The sequence below is a fragment of the Lepidochelys kempii genome, chromosome 8 (assembly GCF_965140285.1).
Source record: "Lepidochelys kempii isolate rLepKem1 chromosome 8, rLepKem1.hap1, whole genome shotgun sequence".
Classification (NCBI taxonomy): Eukaryota; Metazoa; Chordata; order Testudines; family Cheloniidae; genus Lepidochelys; species Lepidochelys kempii.
This window is the reverse complement of record NC_136387.1, coordinates 48,451,319-48,474,448: the sequence shown is the minus strand read 5'-3', so window position 1 is coordinate 48,474,448 and position 23,130 is coordinate 48,451,319. Positions and strand designations below refer to the sequence as shown.

The window sequence follows — 23,130 nt, the reverse complement described above, 5'->3', positions numbered from 1 at the left end:
AGAGCGAACTGCAAAGCCAACCACCTTCACTGACCCATCCCACAACAGCCCAAGAAACTCCAATCCCCAAGTTCAGGCCCTGCAGAAAAGAGAGAGCAATGTGTCTTTCACTAACCCGACACCAGCTGTGCAGGATTCTCAGCTCCATTTGTGTGAGAATGGCAAATTTTTGAGCTCTAAAGGCATTTTGCTCCTTGAGAGCATTGGTAACAGGACAGAGCATGAGCCAAACCCCTACTGACTGTCACCCCCCACCCCACTGGCCTCCAAAGGTCCCATCAAGCCCTTCTTGACTGCATTTGGTGGAGGAGCTCCCGACTGAAGGGGACCCCGAGGCCCGTCCGCTGGCAGGACTCCAGCAGTGCTTGGAGAGAGCACTTCACCCCCTCCTACCTTCCAGCACGCTCTGGTCTGGCTGCTGAATTTTTGAGGCCTGTGCCTTGGCATGCAAGCACTGCTGATTTCACTGAGGCTTCAAATTAAATTCCTGCATGTTTGTGGGACCAGAGCCTTTGTCCCCTTTTGTGTCTATAAATGACAAGACCAGACCAAACCACACGCCCTTTTCACACCACTGGCACTGATCTCTTTGAGTCTTTGTGTAACCTGACTCTCCTTTTCTGACGTCCCTCCAGCTCCTGACTCTCCAGCAGGGAGAATTCAGACCGGCACACTCAGAGGGCAGCATTTATATTCAACTGGGAACAGTGCGTGATAGCCAATAGGGGTGTGTGCTTTGCTCAGTAGCCACTCCCTTTAAGGGGCATGCCAACCATAAAGAGCCAGGGAAATTCAACCAGTCACATGTGAGAGAATTAAATTCCAGGCATGAGTACCCTGCGAGATCAGTGTCCAGTGACAATTAAAGTTAAGCAGTTTTCTGCTGTGTGCACCCATTATAAATATGGGAAGCACACACATACCATAGTGATGGGTGTGGTATAACCAACTGGACAGCTGGATGATGCAAGGAGGGAGGGCTGAAACTCTACACCCATCTCACCACTCCCTCACCCATGGAAGCATTTTAAGGATGCAGGATTTTTACTGTGGGCAGATAAATGTGTTGAGAAAATGTGAATACTTCCTTGAACTTTCAGGCAGGGCTTCACCTCCAGCTCCACACCAGGAAATGAGGGCTCAATTGTGGCTTTGCATTACAGGGAGAACAGGGACTCGCAACCCATGGGGAGGTCAAAGAGACATTGTGCCTGTGGAGTTGCCTAAGGAATGCGGCCTCTGTGGCACCCTTGCAAAGGATGGACAGGGGCTCCCTTTGGCCTGGGGTCAGCTCTGCTAGCTGGGGTGGCAAGCAGGTGGGGCTGTGGTCTATCTCTCTGGGGAGGCTAGTTCCAACAGCGATGGTAGCTCATAGCACTCTGCACTCTGGGAAGCACAAGAACTGTCATTACATGGGGATGTGCGTGAGGGAACCTCCTTGCATCCTTCTCCATCCCTTTTGCGCACACACAGAGCTGCACACAGGTTGTTCGGAGACCTAGCTGGCTGATGTGGGGATAGTCAATACAAATTAGCACTACAGGAGTGCGGGTGGGGAGAGGGTGCGTGAGCAGATGCGGCAAGAGGGACTGGACATTTGGGATTGCCGACTCCATGTTGCTCTCATTGCTTGCTAGGCTAGTTTCCATCGGAGTAACCAGCGGGCCAGTGTTCTGTGGAGTAGTTGGCCATCGTGTAAGGCATGAATACACAGGTACAGTCTGTTTCTCTGGTCGTGTGCATGTTTGGTATCCCCTGGGTACCCATGGAGTGTGTGTGTAGGCTGCATATTTTTGCTGGTGGAGGGGTATGTATGCATGGAGCTGTCCACAGGATGGTGGGTGGGAACTCAGTTAACTTTTCAGTGCCCATTTTCTTGCTCTCTCCACAACACAGTCATTGGCCAGAAGGTGAATCTTGCTGCCCGGATGATGATGTATTATCCAGGGTTAGTGTCCTGTGATGCAGTGACCTACGCCAACTCCAGGCTGCCTCATTACTTCTTCGAAGAGCTCCCCCAGACTGAGATGAAAGGAGTTGTGAATCCCGGCGTGGTTTATCATTATCTTGGCATCAGTGAGAAAACGTAAGTGCCCCCTGTGACGTCAAGCTCAGAACACTCAGAACTGTGAGCCACTGTTACCACTCTGCCTTAGCAAGAGCAAGAACTTTGGTACTGCTAAGCTCTGTGGCAGGTCCCTGACACAGCAGCCTGTCTGCCTTGCCAGCAAACTCCTCAAGACTCTGCCAGTCTAAACCTTGGCTTGCTGGTAACAATCAGTAAGCCCCAGCTGCGAGTTCCCCAGAGATGTCTCCCTGCAGCATCCAGTCCCTCATGTTACGCTCACTGCCTCCAAAGAGACAGAGCACACACCAGCCTGTGAGGTTAGCTGAGGCCTCACACTTCACTTTAATACACAGAACTGAGACGGTTTTGTAATAAAACAAGAAAAAGGTTATGCACAAAGCCCTTGGATTTAAGTGACACTAAGCAAGGGCAAAAGAGACAGGCAAGGTCACAAACAAAACAAAACACACTTTCTAATGATGAAAACTCAATCTGAGCAAGTTGCAGTCTTTGCCTAAGCAGTTTCTCACATCATGTTTCCATCAGCTCTTGCCTCTCCGGCCAAGAGAATCCAGCTTTCATAGGTCAAAAGGTGCTGGACTCCACTGTCCCCTCAGTGATAGAGAACTAAAAGGTCTTTTTGTTCCCCTTATATTACTCAAAGTCCACAGTCTTCTCCCCCGCTTGTTTAGCTTGATGTCTTTATTTTCCTTATATGTAAATATACTTCCATTGTCCTCTGCTGGTAACCCAGGTAAGACAGGTAAATATGCATGCCTTTGCCTAGGACAGACTGGGTTTTACGCTCTACTTCCCAAACACTTTTCATGAATATATTTCCAGCACACATCTATAACACTTTGTACCCAACCTGTACATACATCACACAGTGATTTTTGGAACCAGCATGTCACCAGGTTATATACAATACCTTTCATGACATCTTTGAGATATATATCATGACAACAGTATGTTGGGGTAATGCGTATGTCAGACCTGATGTGAGTTACAGTAGGGGTGCCCTCTGCTAGTTGGCATTGAGGGGCTTCCAGAGTCACACCCCCATTTTACCACGGTGGGGTGGGGGTGATGAAAGGGCAAATTACCTTTGATCAGCACAAAGGGGTGTGAGTGCTATCCTGTCTGTTCAAAGCCACAATGTGCATCATCCTTGCCAAAATCCAGGGCATCATCTCACAGCTGTCTTAGGAAATTTCATCTCCAAAGTCCTGTACTTCCCCCCACACAAGATAAACTCAAGGCAACTTAGTCAAGGAGACAAACAGCTGCTTGGACAGCAAATAGCTTAGTGTAAAAATAGCTTCAACTGGCATACCTTCAATCAAGCCTCATGTTTGAGAGAATGGGTAACTATAGTGTCTCATTTGCATCTCTCTCCCACTCCCTCATCAGCTCCAGCTACTTGGAGACAGAGAACTGCACCATGGAAATGTAGAAGCATGCAGTGTTTCTCCATACACCTAGAACAGCCCTGTAGTCTCAGTCCGAATGACTTTCAGTTCAGATTAAGGGGCACAACAGACTAAGAAAGAACGAATGTAAAGTCTCCATGAGGGAGCACAGTTTGGGTCCCTTCTTGGGAACATGCTGCATCAGCTGTGCTGGCAGAAATTTAAAGGTGCAGTACAGAAAAATCCAAGTTCATAGCAACTGTGGTGTAGCTAGCTAATTATTGAGTTCAGAGACCAAGTTTGCATGTGTTTTGTTTTTTCATATATCCTGATACCTCCTTTCATCAACAGCTGTTTATATAAGAACTGCCTTGCTCTCATTGTCCAAATCCAAGGCTACATTCTTACAAGTTCCTCTCTGTGGAAGGAGCCCCATTAAAATCAGTGGGAGTCCGTATGTGGGAAGCAATTTGCAGGAGCCGGGCTGTTGTTAATGTATAGCTTGCTAAAGAGAGATTTTAAAAAGCAGCGCAGTAGTTCAGAGTAATCACCGATTATATCAACATTCTTCCTTATTAATGGCTTTACTTTCTTTTTCCCATGACATGTTTATAGATTCTCCTTACAGCCTCCTTATTCTCCTTACAGCCTTTGCCTAGTATTAACTCATTCTGCTTTTTTTTTTTTTGCTTTCCTTATCTTTTCCCCTGCAAGCTTCATTGACTCTGTCTATTCCTACTTGTCTCTCATCTCTCGCCCATTTGCAGTACAAAATTGTTTGTTACCTTCAGATCCTTGAGGAGCCTCAGGAAACCAGACTGGTGGGCATTGTATTGCTCTTTACCAGAGGAATTGTAGGCTGCTGTGCCTCGTTTCCTTCTTAGCTCTCCGATGGATTTTAATCCACTCTCCCATTACACCAGGCTCATTAGGCTCCTTAATTATTGATGTTCCTTTAGCGCTCTTCCGAAGGGAAACCCCATGACACTACTTCACCCCATCTCAACTTGAGCTTCTGGGTGCAGGAGGCTTAAGAATAATGAAACCCTTCTTGGAAGCAGGGCTTGGATTCAGAGAGAGTGGGCAGCCCAGCTGCGCCCCCACTCATGTAGATTCTGACCAGGAGTATTTTCGCTCTTTAACTGCAGCTTTCCTTTCTCTTACTCCTTGCAGAATGATTGGCAAAGCGTATCTCACCAAGGAGAGGTCTGAGTATTACCCCTTACTGGGTAGGTGGACAGAGCTCTTCAGAATTCCAGTTGGTTTGTCATTAGGAACCTGTGGAGCAGTTGTTGCTGCTGGGAAGATGATGCCCAGGGAAGAGATGGATGTGGGGGGAAATGTCTGAGGGGGAGCCACTACTGGAGGATAGGTTTCAGAGTAACAGCCATCTTAGTCTGTATTTGCAAAAAGAAAAGGAGTACTTGTGGCACCTTAGAGACTAACCAATTCATTTGAGCATGAGCTTTCGTGAGCTACAGCTCACTTCATTGGATGCATACTGTGGAAAGTACAGAAAAAAAGTCTTCTGTACTTTCCACAGTATGCATCCGATGAAGTGAGCTGTAGCTCATGAAAGCTTATGCTCAAATGAATTGGTTAGTCTCTAAGGTGCCACAAGTCCTCCTTTTCTTTTTACTTGAGAATATTAAGTAATTGACCATTGGGATCATTCAGAAATGTAAAGCTGTGAGATGTGCTCAGGATGCTCTTAAAGATACGGGGCCTTTACGCTGAAGTTGTGGTGCCTGATCTTGCAGGCCTTATATGGTGCTAAGGAGTGCAGGACCTGTCCATGGTCAGACAAGAGTATGGAATACATGCTTGCCATGTTGTTGTAGCTGTGTTGGTCCCAGGATAGACAAGGTGGGTGAGGGAATAGCTTTTATTGGACTAGTTCCTGTTAGTGGAAGAAACAAGTTTTCGAGCAGAGGTGTTAACTGCCCACTTCATTTTAAGGATCGGGGGTAGCCATGTTAGTCTGTACCCACAAAAACAACAAGGAGTCCGGTGGCACCTTAAAGACTAACAGATTTATTTGAGCGTAAGCTTTCGTGGGTAAAACCCCCACTTCTTCAGCTGCATCGTGGTTTTTGCCCAGGAAAGCTTATGCTCAAATAAATCTGTTAGTCTTTAAGGTGCCACCAGACTCCTTGTTGTTTTCATTTTAAGGGCTTTTCACTTTACTGACAAATGGGGTTAAAGCAAAATGCTAGATCCCAGCACCCCAATACTGGGTGAGCCCCACCTCGTCTCTAAGTTTTAATCCTGTTCCCTGTAGGAGCTGATGCACTCAACTACTACCTGCCCTCCCTGGAGGTGAATCTCCTAGTTGGCAGGCTGGTAAGGAGAGATGTAAATTACGCTTCCCTGTGCCAGCTCCAGTGAATGTAGCTCAGGGTCTGTAAGGGAGGCTGGCAACAAATCTGAAGAGTGACCCCGGGTATTGGAATGAACAAGGGGTTGTGTGAGGATAGGGATAATGTAGTCACACTTCTTTGTGTGTTTGCGGGGGACGGTAGCAGCAAGCCGCTGGAATCTGGACAGTCGGGTTTGGGACTACGCTACAGAGGGAAGCTGCAATTATCAAAATGAGTGGGGAGAAAGGGATGGATAAGGCCTGCAGCAGAGGTGGAAATGAACCAGTGACTTATGGATGCATTTTCAATATGGATGGAGACATGCTGCCACTGCTAAGCAAAGAGGGAAAGGGAAGTGCATTGGTCTTTGCTTTCTTACAGTCACTCAATGTTTCTTAGGTCGGGAAAAAGAGCTTGAAATCTATGACACTTTATTGAAAGGATTTGTGGGGTCTACGGAAGGCCGTATCATAATGTATGAAGGCCTTATGGGCTATGGAAAAAGCCAGTTACTTGCTGAAATTGCCTACTTAGGCCAGAAGGCTGGCCACAGGTAAGTGCCTTTAACTTCACTTTGATACACCTGGCCCACTTTGATACACCTGACCCCTGTGCCCCACACACCTCTGCCCCTGCATGGTGATCCTGAGCTGCAACATTCCCACAGAGATTGCAATAATGCCAATGGTAGGAGGCTTTGTGAGGCTGGCACAGACTGAGACGGTGTCTAATTGGCTGCAAACTGACCTCTAATGGCTTAAATGAGCCCTGCATGGGGAAGAGGAGCTTTTAGTAACTTCCTCCTTTAGTACAGCTATTATTTCACATACAGGAATAGCCAGCACAGTCACAGGGGAGGTGAAACAACCATTGGTCCAATTGTACCTATCAATGTCTGTCTACTGCTCTAATTCTTCATTTAATAAATGAGGCAATCTGAGAGATTCACTTGTGGTTGGATGGGTCCTTTTGTGGTTCAAAGGATTAACCTCACCAGCTCTTTGATTAACTGTGGCTTCTTGTCCAGTTGATTTGTTGACCCAGCCACCCCCCGTGAATCAGAAGGCATAGCCGTCCATCTGTTTTCTGACAGCATATGGAAAGTTGATTTCTGGGAATCTCAAAACTAGCAGGGCATGAATACGCATCAGAAAGAGACACTGCTGGCTATTTCTCCCATCCATCCTATGAGAGACTCCTTGGTTGAGGCTGTCATGACCCAGATCAAGTCGGATTCATATTTCAGTGCTATTTGATGCTAAAGAGGAAACATGTCTAGCAAGACAGTGTATCCAATAGAGCTGCTAAAAAATAAATTGGGGGGCATTCTGCTAATTTGTTTTATTAATTCTCCTCTCATTTTCCCCCCCTTTAATTTAAAAATTCAAAAAATTTGAAATATTTTGAACAGCTTAGTGCTTGGTTGAAAGCTAGGGAAAGATTTCCATGAAAATTGTCAATATTAACAAAAAAAGTCCTTTTTACTTTTCAAATGTCAACATTAAAAATGTTGAAATTTCAAAATTCAAAAGGTGTTGATCAACTCTGGCCCATGTTTTCTGTCTACCTGGACACAGCGTTACTAGCTTTTCATGGGCTAATCCAACTTTTAAACTGTGGACGAAAGCTCATGCGTGTGCTGGGTTTTTCCCCCCCAAGAGAAATGGACAGACTTTAAAAATGTCATTAGTGAGGGGCTAGGAGATGGCCCCTCACTGAGAGAAGACATTTTTGGATGCATGTGATGTGGCAATGAGAGCAGCTCTAATGGGATGGATGCTCATGGGTATGTATGGTTGCATGTCTTTCAATGCAGGATGACTTTAGAGTCCAAGGGGATGCCTGGAACTGAACTGAAAGCAGCCAGGTGCTTTTGACAAGGGTGTGCTCTCCAGAAGACAATAAACAGGCTGATCAGTCTGGACTCTGTCAGAAACTCAAAGGGGTGTGGTTGGGAAAGGTGGTTGGAGATCAGTTCAGGGCTGTTAATCTTTTGTGTCCCTCAAACAAAAGCGAAAAACGGAGAGGCTGAGCTCTGCGGTTAGATTGCTTTGCACCAGCCATGGAGGAAACAGAGACCAGGAGACATTGCTCAAATCCACTGCTGATCCTCAGCCATTTATCCATAAGGAAAATCAGGTGCTGAAATGTCTTGTAGTTGTCTTGGAGGTCGATCAGAAAGGGCTGAAGAACGCTGGTTCCATTATTTCTCCTTCATTTGGAAGCTTTTTCTGTGTGTCTAGATGTCCATGTGGTAAGCGGTAGGTTTGTGTTTCTGTAATTCTTTCTCAGAATGTGCTGGCTCTTCCTTACTCCCCATTAGAACTTCCTTATAATTTCTCTTCATTTTAACCATGCAGGGTTGTTGCTATGGAGCTGACAAAGGTAAATGTGCAGCAGAATTTTTTTGCCATCCGGACACTCATGGCCATGTTTCTGGGGATTGATGCCTGTAAATCTTACGATGCAAGACAGCACATCCTCCAAGGCAAACTCCGAGGTGTGGTAGAACAGACCTACTATTGCCTCCTGAATAACATCTTTCTTGTTAAGGTAATGGAGAAAGCCCTCACCTTCTGGGGGAAAAGCCTGTCTGTGGAACTGGGTTCTGTTATTTACCTTGCTTCACACCAATTCGGCATCTCAGCATTTTTTGTTCTTGCCCTGAAATTGCACACTGAATCAAAGGTGTGAATACTCATGAAATTCAACACAGTCATTATAATTGGGATAAATAGGGTGCTGGGTGTGGCTGAAGAAATGTTTGTTCCTAAATCTGCATGGAAGAGTTAGTGGCATCATGCTGTCGATCTGATGCCATCCACTTCACCTGTCCCACTTCCTCACTCTTATTCTGGGATTGGCCTTCTTGCAGTCATGAGGCTGACCTGTTTGGTGAGCCTGAATCCTAGCTTGTGCACACACACTGGACTTTGTTCCTATACTTTCTAAAGGATATTCACAGAATGTCTACCATCTGCAACTACACAGGAGGAAGGGAAGCAATTCCACCCAGACTTGTGAGGTGGCAAGAAAAAGCTCTTACTCATTCCAGGAAAGACTTAGAAAGCAGCACCTGGGGAGTTGGGGGGTCAGATGGGGGCTTAGGGGATTTACAGAGTAGTTAAGGGAATGGGTGGATGCTAGTCAGTTATGGTAAGAGGACCCCTCCAATGAGAAGTTACATTTGACTTTTCAAGGGGAACAGGAGTGGAGAAAAGTTGAATGTGGAGGGAAAGATTCGCTCTGATATCTGCACTAGTTGCCATAAAAGTAAATGGGGGGGGGGGGTCATTTCTTGTTTTCCACACTTCAGTGATTTGGTTTTGCTGCCTGTCACTGCACAGCACGGAAACATCATTTCAAAAGAGGCGTAAGGGGAAAAAGGTGTCATGGAGGGTGAGGCTTCAAAAATGGAAGCTGGGTGAAAGGTGCAGGCTCGGCAGCCCTGGAGAACGAAACCCTTTTCCTTATCCACAGAATTCCCACAATGGCGGAGTGAGCCTTCTGTAAACACACAACTTCCCACCTCTGCTCTGAAAGGACCACCTCTCTAGGTGAGAGGGCAGTTCAGCGATCACAGCCCCTCCAGTTCTTAGCCTGTCCACTGTCAGTCAACCAGAGTGAACTGAATCACAAGGGAAGTCAATGCCCATTGACTTCAGTGGGGCCAGGATTTCCCCCATAGTTCCTCTGCTTTAGGCACCCTCCTACCCAGAGCAGGACTAAGACCAACAGTTTATTTCACACAGGTCACCAAAGAGCTGTCAGATGGTAGTTTAATTGTTTAGCTGGACTTAGATGGAGGATCTAGAAGCAGGCCTGGTATAGTCACATATGCATGCCCAGATGATGCAATCCCTGTGTGAAAAGGATAGACACTGAGATGAACGTGTGTGTCTCACTAGGCTGGACATTTCAATCACGGCTTTTCCCATGAATGTGTATATTATGAACAGGAACGCTGCCTCTTCTGCTCACTGTTCTCATTTTTTTCTGACTAGTTTCCCACCTCTGCCGAGGTTTCCAAAATGGACAATGAAACAAGGACAAAGGAGATGGAACTATTTCTTGTGAAAATACTACAGAAGGTGAACCACTCTCTTCATTGTGAAACAGAGAGAAATGATTCCCCAGACTGCACTGGACTTGCAGATTCTGCTAATGAGCAGTTGGCTAGCAGGCTGGGAATATGGTGTACCCCAGCCATTTTCCTTATGTCCTTATCCTCTGTATCACGCCTCAATCCTAATTCCTGTCATCTGTGCTCACTGTGTGATGCCTACAGTTAGAGTGCAGGAACTGTGTCTTTCTGTAGCACCGAGTGCACTTTCTGGCCCTTCTCAAATTCAGATTATGGGATGGATTCTCCATGAAACTGGCTCACGCTTTGTCCCAAAGCGTGGATCTCCTCCCAAAATGCACTGACTACACCCCCAGAGTGGAAAAACATAAATAACTCCCTTTTCCAAAAGAGTGTAATCATCTTGGGTGATATTGCCCCTGGTGTGCGTGGACACAGCCCTCTTACAGGTGCATGAATGAGGTGGGGTGAGCTGGCTGGGAGGAAAGCTCTGGACCTTGTCTCCTCCCTAGTCAGCACAGAAAGTCATGTTAGAGGCAGTCGGGGGTCAGGCCATGGGAGGGGCCATGGATCCATGTGTATGCAGACCCCAGTATCTTATTTAACCAACACAAAGGAGCTGCAGCTGCTCTTCCACTCCATAGGTTGGAGTAGCAGTCACGGGGCTGTGGGTATGACACGCCGGGCCCTGGCCTGAAGGCAAGATATACGTAACTGAAGCAACACCTTATTCAGGCGATTCTTTGCCTTTTTAGGCAGTGGAGAAAGACATTCTCATTTTTGTCATTGATGAAGCCCACTTCATTGATCCTGCCTCATGGGAATTTCTGGACAACTTGCTCTCCAGCATCCCAGTGTTTATGGTCATGTCTCTAGCTCCTTTCAGCTGCCAAGCACGGCTGCCTTGTGTCTCTGCTGCAAGCATCATTAACAATGCAAAAACCATCTACGTTCAGCTGCAGGAGCTAAAGCCCTCTGTGATCCTGCAAAAAGCCTGCCAGGACCTTGGGGTGGTCAGCATCCCCCGGGAGCTAGAAACGTAAGTGATAGGCACCTGCTCTGTGCTCTTAGCTGCAAACCAACCTTTTCCCACAAAACAGAGGGGAGCAGGTCCGAAAAGGAGAAACCACATAGCTCATGGCCAAGTGACTGACTCTGTAGGGTCCATGAAAGCAGGGTCAAAACAGCCCAATAGCCTAGCACCTAGTAAAACATGGTCGGCCCTAACTGTATGCTGTTCTAGTGGCTTGGCAAAGATTCACTGTAGCCTAGTGACTAGAGCAGTGGATTGGGACTCAGCAGGCCTGAGGTTTATTCCTGGCTCTATCACTGGCTTACTGGGTGACCCTGGGCAGGTCATGTCATTTTTCTGTGCCTCAGTTTCCCCATCTGTAAAATGAGGATGATTATACTGACTCCTTTGTGAAGTACTTTGAGATCTACTGACAAAAGCACCATAGAAAGTCCAGGTATTATTGTTATTAACATTGAGTTCTTGGCTTGTCACTGCCTTCTAATGTTCTGGCTTGCAAGTACATCTCAGGGCAGTTGCTCAGGGGATCTCTCAATCAGTTTGGTCCCTAGGCAGGGAGTTAAGCTGATACCATCCATCCCCTCTGTTTGGGTGAAGAGTGGTGAGCACAGAAGGCTAAGATGTTAACTTGACCTTTGTTTCCTGCCCCACCATTCATCAGTCAGGTGTGAGTGCATCTTAGTACAGAAACCGCCCTGTCAAAATTCCTTCAGCTACTTCCTGTGATGGGTTTGGTCACAGAGACCCCCTTGCGACTGTCACCTGATGTGCTGAGACTACCTCTGAGCCCTTTTCTCTGCTAGTTTTGACCTTCAGAACCCTGCCTTGTTGAGCCAGATATGCTAATCTGCTGCAACACAGACCCAGGGTCTGACCCATGCCCCCAAAGCTGCAGATTTAACTGAAAACGGCTTAGCAAATGCTCCTGTCTCCAGCACCCAGAAACCCAGATCCCAATGGGATCCAACCCCCAAATGAATCTGTTTTACTCTGTATAAAGCTTATACAGGGTAAACTCATAAAGTGTCTGCCCTCTATAACACTGATAAAGAAATATGCACAGCTGTTTGCTCCCCCAGGTATTAATTACTTACTCTGGGTTAATTAATAAGCAAAAGTGGTTTTATTAAGTATAAAAAGTAGGATTTAAGTGGTTCCACATAATGACAAGTGGAACAAAGTAAGTTACCAAGCAAAATAAAACAAAACAAGCAAGTCTAAGCCTAATACAGTAGGAAACTGAATACAGGTAAATCTCACTCTCAGAGATGTCCCAATAAACTTCTTTCACAGACTAGACTCCTTCCTAGTCTGGACCCAATCCTTTTCAGACCAACATTGTGGTTTATGGCCTGGGTCCAGCAATCACTTACACCCCCATAGTTACAGGCCTTTGTCCCAGTTTCTTTCAGGCATCTCTTTGGGGTGGAGAGGCCATCTCTTGAGCCAGCTGAAGACAAAATAGAGGGGCTTCTGGGGCCTTTTATATTCCCTCTCTTGTGGGTGGAAACCCCTTTGTTCTTCTGTGCAAAGTCACAGCTACAAGATGGAGTTTGTAACCACCTGGGAAAGTCACATGCCCATGAATTATTCAGCTTTTTGCAGGCTGACACCATTGTTTACATGTTAGTTTGAATGTTCTCAGGAAAGCTCAGATATGGATTGGCGTCTCCCAAAGTCCATTGTCAGTTAAGTGTCTCTTGATTGGGCACTTACTGAGAATAGTCCTTTCTCAAGAAGCTGACCAAATGCTTCACTGAGGCTACTTAGTATCAGACACATTGAGATACAAGTACATAGCCAATATTCATAACTTCAAATACAAAAATGATGCACACATACAGACAGCATAATCATAACCAGCAAATTACAATCTTTCTATAGACATTTTACTCGACTTCCTTTGTACAAGATTTGGTGCAACTATAGGACCTTGGTTGCAACAATGATCTATATGGTCACAGTTCATGTCAATAATATCACAGTCACTCAATGCAAAGAGGGAAAATACAATCTGAGCTCTCTGAGCTGTGACAGGATAGTGGCTCTGCATTGGGACTAGTCTGACTGGAGTGTTTATTAGAGTCCTTGAGAAGGTGGTCAGAATTTTTGGTGATATTAAAGGGTCCACCCCTTTGGGGAAGGGAAAGAAAGGCTACGTTTGCTGCTGGATTTCAGGTCAACATGGTCAGAGATTATTCCAGCTCTTTAGGCAAAGGGGTTGACACAGGAGGGGAGGGAAGGTGTGGCAGCAAAGGCTGGGGAAATGCGTTTTTTTGTCTGGGGTTGTCCCAAGAATCAGTGCAGGCAGGGCAGCTCCAGACAGGTTCAGCGGTGGCATGTCTGGCTTGCAGAGCTTGAGACGGTGTCTTGGCCTGTCATGATGGTGCAATGTGGTTCAGTCGGCCTCAGAGTTGGTTGGATGGTAGCTGAGGAGGAGCACAGAATCAGGCAGCGGGGACAGGTGAGAGAAGAAACCAACAGAAATCTTCAGTCTCCCATCCCCTAGGCAGCCTGGGATCCAGTGGTCCCGTGATGGGGCCCAAAGTCCTCACCAGTCTGGGTGAAGCCTGGATGTCCTCAGTGTAATTCCCAGAGCCCACAAACAAAGGTAAAATCCTCACAGTAAAGCATAGGCTTTCTGGAGTAACCCCCCAGCCATCTAGTGCCAGTGGCTCCTACAACCTCTTCTCAACATGTCCCACAGGGGGCAGGTGGTGACTTACCCACCCATCTGTCTTCATTATTCCAGCCAGCTGAACACAGCTGCCAGTACCTCAAATTTGGGCAACTCATTCCAGTTTTAGACTCTTTTTGCCTATTGCTATACCCATTTGTGACCTGCCGAGAGTCCTCAGGGTTGTATCAGCAGTTCCCTTTTTGCTTAAGTAAAACCCAGTCTGTACTAGGCTTCCATCTCCAGCTTTATAAACAGACTTAGCTAATGTCTATCTCCAGGTTGCCCTTTCACCTATTCAAATTGCAAGGCTAAAAAATGCATTAAGCCTTATTTGATACCTGCCTTCAGCTAAAAGCAATCAACTAAAAAAACCCTGCACAGTGCATTTTAAAATGTTATCATTGTTTTTTCCATTTTACTACTGTAATGCAGATGGGCATGCCAGTACTGTTTCCATATTTTCTAAGATACTAAAGCTAAGCATGGTACGAAAACACTGGATGTTTTTTTCTAAAAGAGATGCTCTAGTTCCAACAGGAATTATTTCAGGGAAATTCTATGTCCTGTGTTACACTGGCAGTGCGACTAGCTGATCACAGTGGTTTCTTCTGACCTCAGAATCTGTGAATCGATGAAACATCAGGTAATGAGCGGACTTGGGGGATATTGTGCCATAGGAAGCTTTACTGACATGTTGAATCTTTGCAGTTCAAGTGGCTGAGAGACAGCAAATGTCATAGCAACCAGGTCAATGGATATTGGCCAAACCAGTTTATAACATTACAAATAAAAAGCCTGGTATAAAATGGAGAGATTTTCAAAAGAGCAACCGGAAGTTAGATGCCTAACTGCTGTATGTGCTTAAGCGAATCTCCTTACCCTCCTCCTGGTTTGGATATGTAGAAGGAACCCTTAAAATTACTCCAAGGACTCCCCACACTGGTGTAACCATAGGATCCTAGATTCCCTTGTGTGCATTGACTGAAGCAAGGAGTCCCATGGGGGAGTGGGGGACAATAATTAATTAAAGATTGAATCAGTGTGTATATGCACAATTAAAGTTGCATGGTTGAAGTCAATGGGAGCTGCTGGGTGCACTTTTGAAAAAATCAGGCAATTTATGTAAGTGCCCAAATGTGGATTTAAGATCCTCACTTTAAGCTCCCATTTTTGAAAATCTTGGCATTTATTTATATTATGGTAACGCCTAAGGGTGCCAGTCAGGATGAGGGCTCCAGTGTCCCTGCCCTAAAAACACTGAGACTGTATGTTACAACACGTAGCCAAAGAGCATGGTTGTGTGGGAATGGGAAGGGTGAGAGTCAAACAAGTACATTTTAGCAAAATGAACAGTGCTTATGGCTCGCAGATGGCCTAGCCAATGTGAGCTGGCAGTGTCTTGCAGGCATAAAGGCAGAAGTGACTTTTAAGGAGGGATTTGAAGAAGGAAAAGGTGGGGACTAGATGGACTTTGCCAGGGAGCTTTTCCTGTGACTGATGGGGCTTTATGGGAGAAAGGAAGAAGGCGTCTGAGGAAGAGGCTGGCTGTGACAGGTTGGAACTCTGCAGGAAGGTGGTGCCACCGATGTGAGGAGTTAGCAGAGAATATTTAGGCTTGACATGGATGGGTCCAGTTTTAGTAATCTAGTTGCTGTTAGTAACATTTAAAAAAGAACATGGGGCCAGATCCTCAGCTGTTGTAAACGGCCATAGCTACGTTAAGTGCTGATTTACACCTGACTGTCATTTGAACATTGAGATGCTTTCCTAAGAGCCTGACCCCCTGCCCTGATGCCCATTCACCCCACGACACACTCTGTATCTTCAGTACGGTTTACACTCTGTACTTGTAGCAGCCCTGCAATCTACCACATAGCAGGCATACAGGACACTTGGTGCAGCCTTGTCCATTTCAACTGCAACCTTAGGTGTTGTGAAGGCACCTGTCACCATGGCGTCTATGTAGCTACCATTCCCATCATCGCCTGAGGAGCATCGCAATCCTTTATTTTAATGGGTAGTGATAGTTTTGCCTCTCTTTAGGTTCTTGATACAGAGAAGCCATGGCATCCCATTTTACTGCGAGGAGCTGCTGCGGAACCTCCATTTAAACAACATGCTCATCTTCCATCTGTGGGAGGAGGAGGAGGAAGTAGATGATGAGTGGGAGATCCTTTTCAGTAAGCTACTTGTCATTAATTCATCATCACTTGATTATCTGCTCTGTTCATTCCCTTTGAAGCACCTGGCAATGGCCACTGTCGGAAGACAGGATACTGGACTAGATGGACCTTTGGTCTTACCCAGCATGGCCGTTCTTACGTTCTTAAATGCCACAGCCCACTGTATACTGTTCGCAGGAGAGTGTATTACCCTCCCAGGCAGTTCTCATCTTTTCTGGGAACATTTGTCAGCCTGGCACTGGTTGCTGGAATTCAGGAAGGAAGGAGCGTGCAAGGGGCAATGCTGAGGGGAATGGAAAGGGTAGCTGGGCAGGCTAGGAAAGGAGGAGAGACTAGGGTCGGGGAGGCAGCAGAGGGTAAGAGGTGTACATTGAGCAGCACTTTGCTAGGCAGCAGTAGAATGCTGGGTGGCAGGGTTCTATTCCTGGCTCCAGGAGGGGAGTAAGGTTGACTGGTTAAAGCATGGGACTGAGTTAAAACCCTTGGATGCTATTTGTCCCTGACAAGTTTCTATTCCAGCTCCAAATCTTTGGGACACTAAAGCTGCTCAAAAAGGAGGTGTGTGTTGGGGGAGGGGGGAAATATGCATTTTTTTTAACATTAAAAAACTGCGGAACCATTTTAAATCTTAACTTTTCAAAAAAAAAACCCAATCTGAGGCAGAGACCAAGCATGGAAAATTTCAGTCCCAAAGCTTAATGCCTAACAAAGCTATAAATCACAGAAAAAGAGGGTTATAATGCAATTTGTTAGCAACCTTAAAAGGTTTCAGCTATGTACTACCCCTCTAATAGTGAATAGTTATAGTTTCCCACAATAGACTATGCTGCCATCCAGTGAAATGAAAAAGCAACATATTTAAAACATTAAAGGAAACACTTTCCTACTCAGCACACAGTTAATCTGTGGACTAATTGATATAAGATAATATGGAGACAAATATCTTCGAAAAGATTTTGATATTTATGGGAATAGTATCACTTGCAGTTATACTAGCTAAGATATGAGAAATGTAGGGGATAGATTCTTAGATATGTTGTTCAATATTCAGACAAAGTACATTTGCCTCAAAACCAAACCAAACCCAGCACATCTGTCCATGTTTTTTATTATTAACATTTGATGGACATGCCTGGCTTGATAAATGGGTAATCAGAATAATACAATCACCAGAAACAAAACGTCTTGTGTAGTGAAAAGGTAACACACCCTGTTAGAGAGATCTGATGATTATATTGCTGAATAATGTTTCTTTAAATAAAAGCTGTTGTAAATATCAAAAACAAAATGATGATAATTCCATGACAATGATTTTGTAAGCCTTTTAAAACTTCCTAAATAAATAAGTGGGAAGAGAAAAATAGCAGCCCAGCTTCTTCAGGCCATAAACCAGCCATTTACGTCCTGGGATTAGGATGGTACTTCCCCACATATTAGTGCCAAATTTCCATAGGGGAAGAAGTGTTAACGGCTTTCTTCTAAGCAGCTGGTGGGGCTGGGATACTGGCCTGGATGGGCCATTGATCTGATAAATCTGGAAAATCTAGGCGATCCCTTTGGGCAGGGACCAAACACGAAAGCTTTGGCCCCCAGAAGAGCCGGCCTCGGAACGTTGTGATTAAGTAGAAATGCAACGGAACCCATTTTGCATGCGGGGTGATAGAGTTTACTCTCACACCAAAATGGCTAAAAGGCTGTTCCCATCAGATCTTGCCAAGTATTGTTTTGCTTTGGTTATATTTAAAAAGCAAACAAATTAAAATGTGAGTTCTTGTAATTGTTTTTTCTCCTCTTTCTCTCCATGCAGCCAATGCAATCAAGGTCATCCCCTCCAAAACAGAATCACTTTCCAGCTTAGACAATGACTTGTACATTTGCACCATTCGCCAGAACGTTAAGTTGCAAAATATTATGCTGCCCCCTACGTTAAAAGGTAAGGGTCTGATCCTGATGTCTCCAGCCAGTGGGGACACAATGATTCTGTTCCTTAAGGGCAGCAGTTAAAGAGGGCCTGGGAGCTTGAATGCGGCAGACAGCGCAGGTCTGAACTTTGGAGCAAAGCGGAGAAGGACGAGTCTGAGCTTTGCAGAATAGGCCAGACCTTCCAATTAGGCAAGAAGTCTGTGTTGTGGTCCCTCACTTTCAAGTGGGGATGGAGGCCACTCTGCCTCACTACAGGCAGGTAGTAATCAATAGTCTATGGGGAAGCTCTGGCCCTCGGGGGGTGGTGTTGGTGAGGGTGGGGGGCAGAGCACAGGCAGTCTATGGCTTACAGCCTCCTGACTGGGGCAGAGCAAAAGCAGGCAAGTGCACACCATCTGGCCTAAGGTGGGTAGATTGCCATCCCAGGGGTGGGGTTGGCAGCAGCGGATAGGGAGACCTATGCTCACCCTACTCCACCGGGTCCTAGCCCAGGGCCCTAACAGTGGTGGGGAGTCTTTGGGGATTCTCGTCTGTCTCCTCCGACTGCAGGGCACAACTCCACTCAGGGCCTAGTCTGCAGGGCCGTCCTTAGGATTTATGGGGCCCTACGCAGTATTATTAAACTGGTACCCCTATGCCCGACGGCAGCCCAGGCTCATTGCCTGGGGGGGGAAAGGCGGGGGGGGGGAAGGGACGAGGCAGCAAAGGCTACCGAGCCCCACGGCCCACCTCACAGCGGCTGAGAGTCACAGTTCCTCCTAGAGACCCCCGTACCCTCTCTCTCATGCAGAATGTGCAGCGCCGGGGCATTCAGCTCTGCGAATACAACCCCTGCCTAAGGAGACTGCAGTGCACGCTCGGTGTGCAGGAGCCAGTCTGCTCTTACCTGCTGTCATTGGCTGTGGGTGAAGCGGCCGCCTGGGGAGGCTAGCTCCCCAGCCCACCTCTTCCGCCTGTGGCCCCACCCACACTCCACCCCTGCTCCGCCCCAGGCCCCACCCCACTCCACCCAGACCCCGCCCTCTCCCCACTGTCTCCCTCCTCTCTTCCCTCCCCCATCCTGCTCACCCCCTTCCGGCCAAATCTCTGAAACCAAATGAAGCAAATCACATTTGAAAAAACCACTCTTCTGCAATTTCTTTCTAAAGAAAACGGGGCATGTTTTCCACCGCATGCCAGATGGTGAAGACTGGACATGCAGAAGGTACCTAATTAAAAGCACTAAACTTGGGAATAAAAAATATCCGTCACAGGTTTTTTGATATGCCCTAAAGTTTGTCAGAGATTTATTTGCAAAAACTTTGTAGTAAGGGTGAGTCAGCTGGCTTGCTGAATACAATATCAAATATTATGGAATACATGATGCAGCTCTTCTCTGTTCTACATTTTCTTAAAATCAGCTTAGAAATACTGATAATATTTTAAATGTACTCTTAAGCCTTCATAAAGTAATACTTCCAGATTACTACATATTTAACTCACTGAAACAAAGACATTATTTTAAATTAATTAGTCACAGAGGTTTAGTGTGTTCATAATAATGTTCATTGCTTTTAGAAAAAGGGAACACTAATTTACTTTGTGTGATCTCCATAACAATAGACGTGTTTATGAAATTTTACCACTTTAAAAAATATGTTTCCAAAGATTTTAGGCGTAACAAAGGTTTTTATATCTTACTAGGTACTGATTTTGCTGGAGAGTTCTCTTAAAACTAATTAATCATATAGTCAGAAGTAAAGAAAGGGAAACTCTTTGTCCAGCTATCTGAAAGGAAAGGTGTGTTGTCCCTTTAAGGGCTCTCTTCAACAGGGGTGGGAAGGTGGGTGGGCTTTGAAGGGAGAAGGGGATGGACAGAAAGGACAGGAAGACTTTGGAAGCAAGTTTTGTTTACTATAGTAATTAAAATTAAAATGTGTATTTTAGATAAGGGTGGTCTTCTGAAGGATTTATTTAAAAAACTATGTCTGAAGATCCAAGCATTTAAGGCTAAAGATGATTGTGCATCTAAAAATGTATGCAAGGAATTTTTAGAGATGTGATTTTATAATCTTCACTAATTCACGAATGAAATATTTTTAAAGAAAATTTTAAACTAGGGTCCTGTAGACTAACATGTTCTGAGTAAATATTACAGTAATGCACAACTGTTTTTGTCAGAAAATTCAGAAACTGACAGTATATACCTTGGGGTTGGCAAATGTCAGTTAAATGGCTTCATTAGCACTTGAATGTCTCTTTAACAGTTTCAATGTTGTGCTAATAGGGATGGCAGGCTTTTTCACTTTTAAGTTATTAGATCCCCTCCAGAGTAAGAGTCACCAGGCTGCAGCACCTAGCTGTGGGAGCCTGCAGGAAGGGTCAGAACAGGGATAGGAAGAGGCAGGAGGGTGGACACTAAGACTCAGTGGTGCCCCAAATTTTCAGGTGCCCTATGCAGTCTTCTATGCATAAGGACGGCCCTGCTAGTCACAAATGAGCTCTGGGGTTCTCCTTTTATACTTTCTGTCCCGCCCCAGGACTTCCGGTGAGGGAGGGAATGGCAGATTTAGCTCTGCCCACCAGGGGGAGTGTAGTGGTCCCTCGCTCTCCAGCTTGGAGGGAGGCCACTCACTCACTTACTCAGCCTTACTACAGTCTGCTGAACAGGCATTCTTCTGGCGTTTGTATTGTAAAAGGTTCTCCCCTCCTTTTGCCCCAGTCTAATCCCTGAATACGCTGGTCTGCTCTTGGAGTCATGCCAAGCTTCCAGTCCAGTAGTCGGCACTCTAGCTCAGCGCAGCAGAGTCCTGATGCTGTTCTGGGAAGCCGCTTTAAAACTCATTTAAACGACAAACTATTAAGAATTAATATAAACACAGCCCTCCTAATAAATTCTACAACTCAAGCTACTGAGCAGTTATGGTGGATCCTGGATCAACTCATGGTCAAAAATCCAGTGGGTGAATTCCCCATGACTGGCCATTATCAGTAGTTGCTGGTGAAGGCAGCTTCCAGATGAGATAATTGAGGTGTTGGCTTTCTCAGGTCAGGTTTCAGAGTAACAGCCGTGTTAGTCTGTATTCGCAAAAAGAAAAGGAGTACTTGTGGCACCTTAGAGACTAACCAATTTATTTGAGCATGAGCTTTCGTGAGCTACAGCTTACTTCATCGGATGCATACCGTGGATACTGCAGCAGACTTTACTCAGGTCAGTTCATTTGTAGGGTAAAAAGGACAGGATCCAGATAGGACGTCCATCCTCCTCTCACCCCCAACGCTAAAGCTAACCACTGTAATCTTACTGTCTTGGTGTCTCAGGAGCACCCAGCATGGAGAAGTGATGATTTACTGGATGACTTGTTTTCGGTAGGCATTGCACTGGCTGAGTTAGACAACATGAGCCCTTCGGAGCAGATGGTAGTGAAGTGTGCGGCTATCATCGGGCTGACTTTCACGACTGAGCTGCTGCTCCACATCCTTCCTGAATGGACCAAGAGAAAGATGAACCAGACGCTTGCAACCCTGGTGGATTCCCACATCTTCAAGTGTTTTAATAAAAGAAAGGACTCCCAGAATGCACAATCACAGGATATGCCCTCCATAGAGTTACTTGTTTGCCGAGGGATGGTCAGATCAACTGGACAAGAGTCAGGTACGTGGAGCTGGCCAGGGACTGGGGGTACCAGAGTGTGCTGAAATCCCACTGCTCCTTGTCTGTGTTCTTGGTGATCTTTCCAGAGTGCTGTGTGAATCCATCTTGTTAACATGCATAAAGTGCAGGGTTATTTCTAGTAGGGAGGGAATGTACAGATCATTAGATTTTTTTTGCCTGTAGCTTTAGTACTTGCTTGCATCTTAAATGTATTTACTGACAGTCACAGCCTACACAACAGAATCTCGCATCACGCTTTGAAATAAACTCCTGAGAAGCATCTGTTTCAGGGTAATCATCAATGCCTTTTTTCTTTAAAAAAATAAAGGAATATTCTATACAAAAAACTCAGCTGTTGCAGCATTAGGAATGCTATTGTAAATGCATTCAAGTCACTCCTGCGGAACCTAGAGAGAGACAGTTGGGTGCAGGGGATAGGAAACTGACCTGACACACACAGGAAACCTAAGCTCTACTTCTCGCTCTGTGTTTCAGTTTCCCATCCCCAACTTTGTCTGATTCGTATGTAGATTATAAACTCATTGGTGCAGGGATGATCTTTTATTATGCATTTATACAGTGCCCAGGACAATGTAACCCTCAGCTCAGTTGAGATCTCTGTTGAGTTATTTTAATACAAATAATAATAACCATGATGTGGCAGCATATACTTTAAAGCACTAAATTATAGTCATTCCAAACCCCCTAACGTACTGTCAAAATGGGCTGGTATGAGCTAATATGTCTTACCCCTGAATTTATTTTGTTCTGTTCTCCTCCTACCTCACCTAGATTCCACCAAACTCTCCCTATGGTGTCTAAGGGCTTGTCTACACACAGATTGGCACAGAAATCACCATATATCTATCTTTTGTTATTTCAGTGCAAGTCTGGCACCAACAATAGCAACAGGAGTGAATTAAAGTGGATGAGGTTATTTCGGAGTCTGCTGGTGTATAACCAAGTGGTGATAATCCATGTAGTGTGGAACTCTGGCCCGAATGTGGAGGTTGAGAAGCCTACTACATCCGTGGCTAAGGACTGCAATTTTTAACTCGGGCAGTAATGTCTCATGCTTTCAGACCTGGTGGTTCTGGGTTTAATCCCTACCACCCACTCCCCAGGACAGTGTTACACCTTCGGCGTGGACAGTTCCATCAGTGGCTGCAGCAGAAACAGAGCTCTGCATGAGAGCTGGCCTAGCTGAGAGTTTATGGATAAATCCACGTTGTCTTTCAGATATCCGCTCTTCTGTTTATAACCGAATCAAGCAAGAGCAGCTGGTGATGCAATGCAGCATCATGGCGTTCTGCACACCGCTGCTGCAGGAAGCGGCCTATGAGGTCTGGCTGAAGAGCCAGAAGAAAGCCTTACATCTCAAGTGCGTGAGCTATCTAGAAGGGCAGGCTCACAAATGCAGACGCTGCGGAGAAGGGGACTTCATTTCATTTCACCGCCACACCGTGGAGATGATTCTGGTGAACACTGAGTCTCAGGAAGACATTTCTGAGCAGCACAAGGAATACCCATTCAGTGAAGCAGCCTCACTGATCATTAATACAACCCTGAAAAATCTTCAGGCACCCTCATTTGAAGGTAAATGGAAGCCCCGGTTTCTACTGGGCTCCCCAAGGGACCGTGCTGCTGGGAGGGCTTTGCTCACTGCTGCAGAGACTAGGGCTATGCAGACAATGCACAGTCCTCAATGCATCTGCACGGGCACGTATTGAGCCTCAGCGTTCTCTGAGACCTG

The 23,130-nt window shown here is 45.8% G+C and overlaps 1 protein-coding gene across 1 annotated transcript in view; it reads left to right on the top strand.

Moving 5' to 3' along the window:
- Positions 1–23,130, top strand: part of ADCY10 (adenylate cyclase 10) — a 110,050-nt gene that overhangs the window by 58,435 nt on the left and 28,485 nt on the right. The window contains exons 11-22 of the mRNA XM_078854180.1: positions 1,638–1,714; positions 1,897–2,086; positions 4,654–4,709; positions 6,240–6,394; positions 7,833–8,101; positions 8,201–8,393; positions 9,845–9,931; positions 10,680–10,963; positions 15,681–15,817; positions 17,628–17,753; positions 21,096–21,377; positions 22,617–22,973. Coding sequence (XP_078710306.1) covers positions 1,638–1,714; positions 1,897–2,086; positions 4,654–4,709; positions 6,240–6,394; positions 7,833–8,101; positions 8,201–8,393; positions 9,845–9,931; positions 10,680–10,963; positions 15,681–15,817; positions 17,628–17,753; positions 21,096–21,377; positions 22,617–22,973 — 2,213 coding nt within the window. The remainder of the gene's footprint in view (positions 1–1,637; positions 1,715–1,896; positions 2,087–4,653; positions 4,710–6,239; positions 6,395–7,832; positions 8,102–8,200; positions 8,394–9,844; positions 9,932–10,679; positions 10,964–15,680; positions 15,818–17,627; positions 17,754–21,095; positions 21,378–22,616; positions 22,974–23,130) is intronic.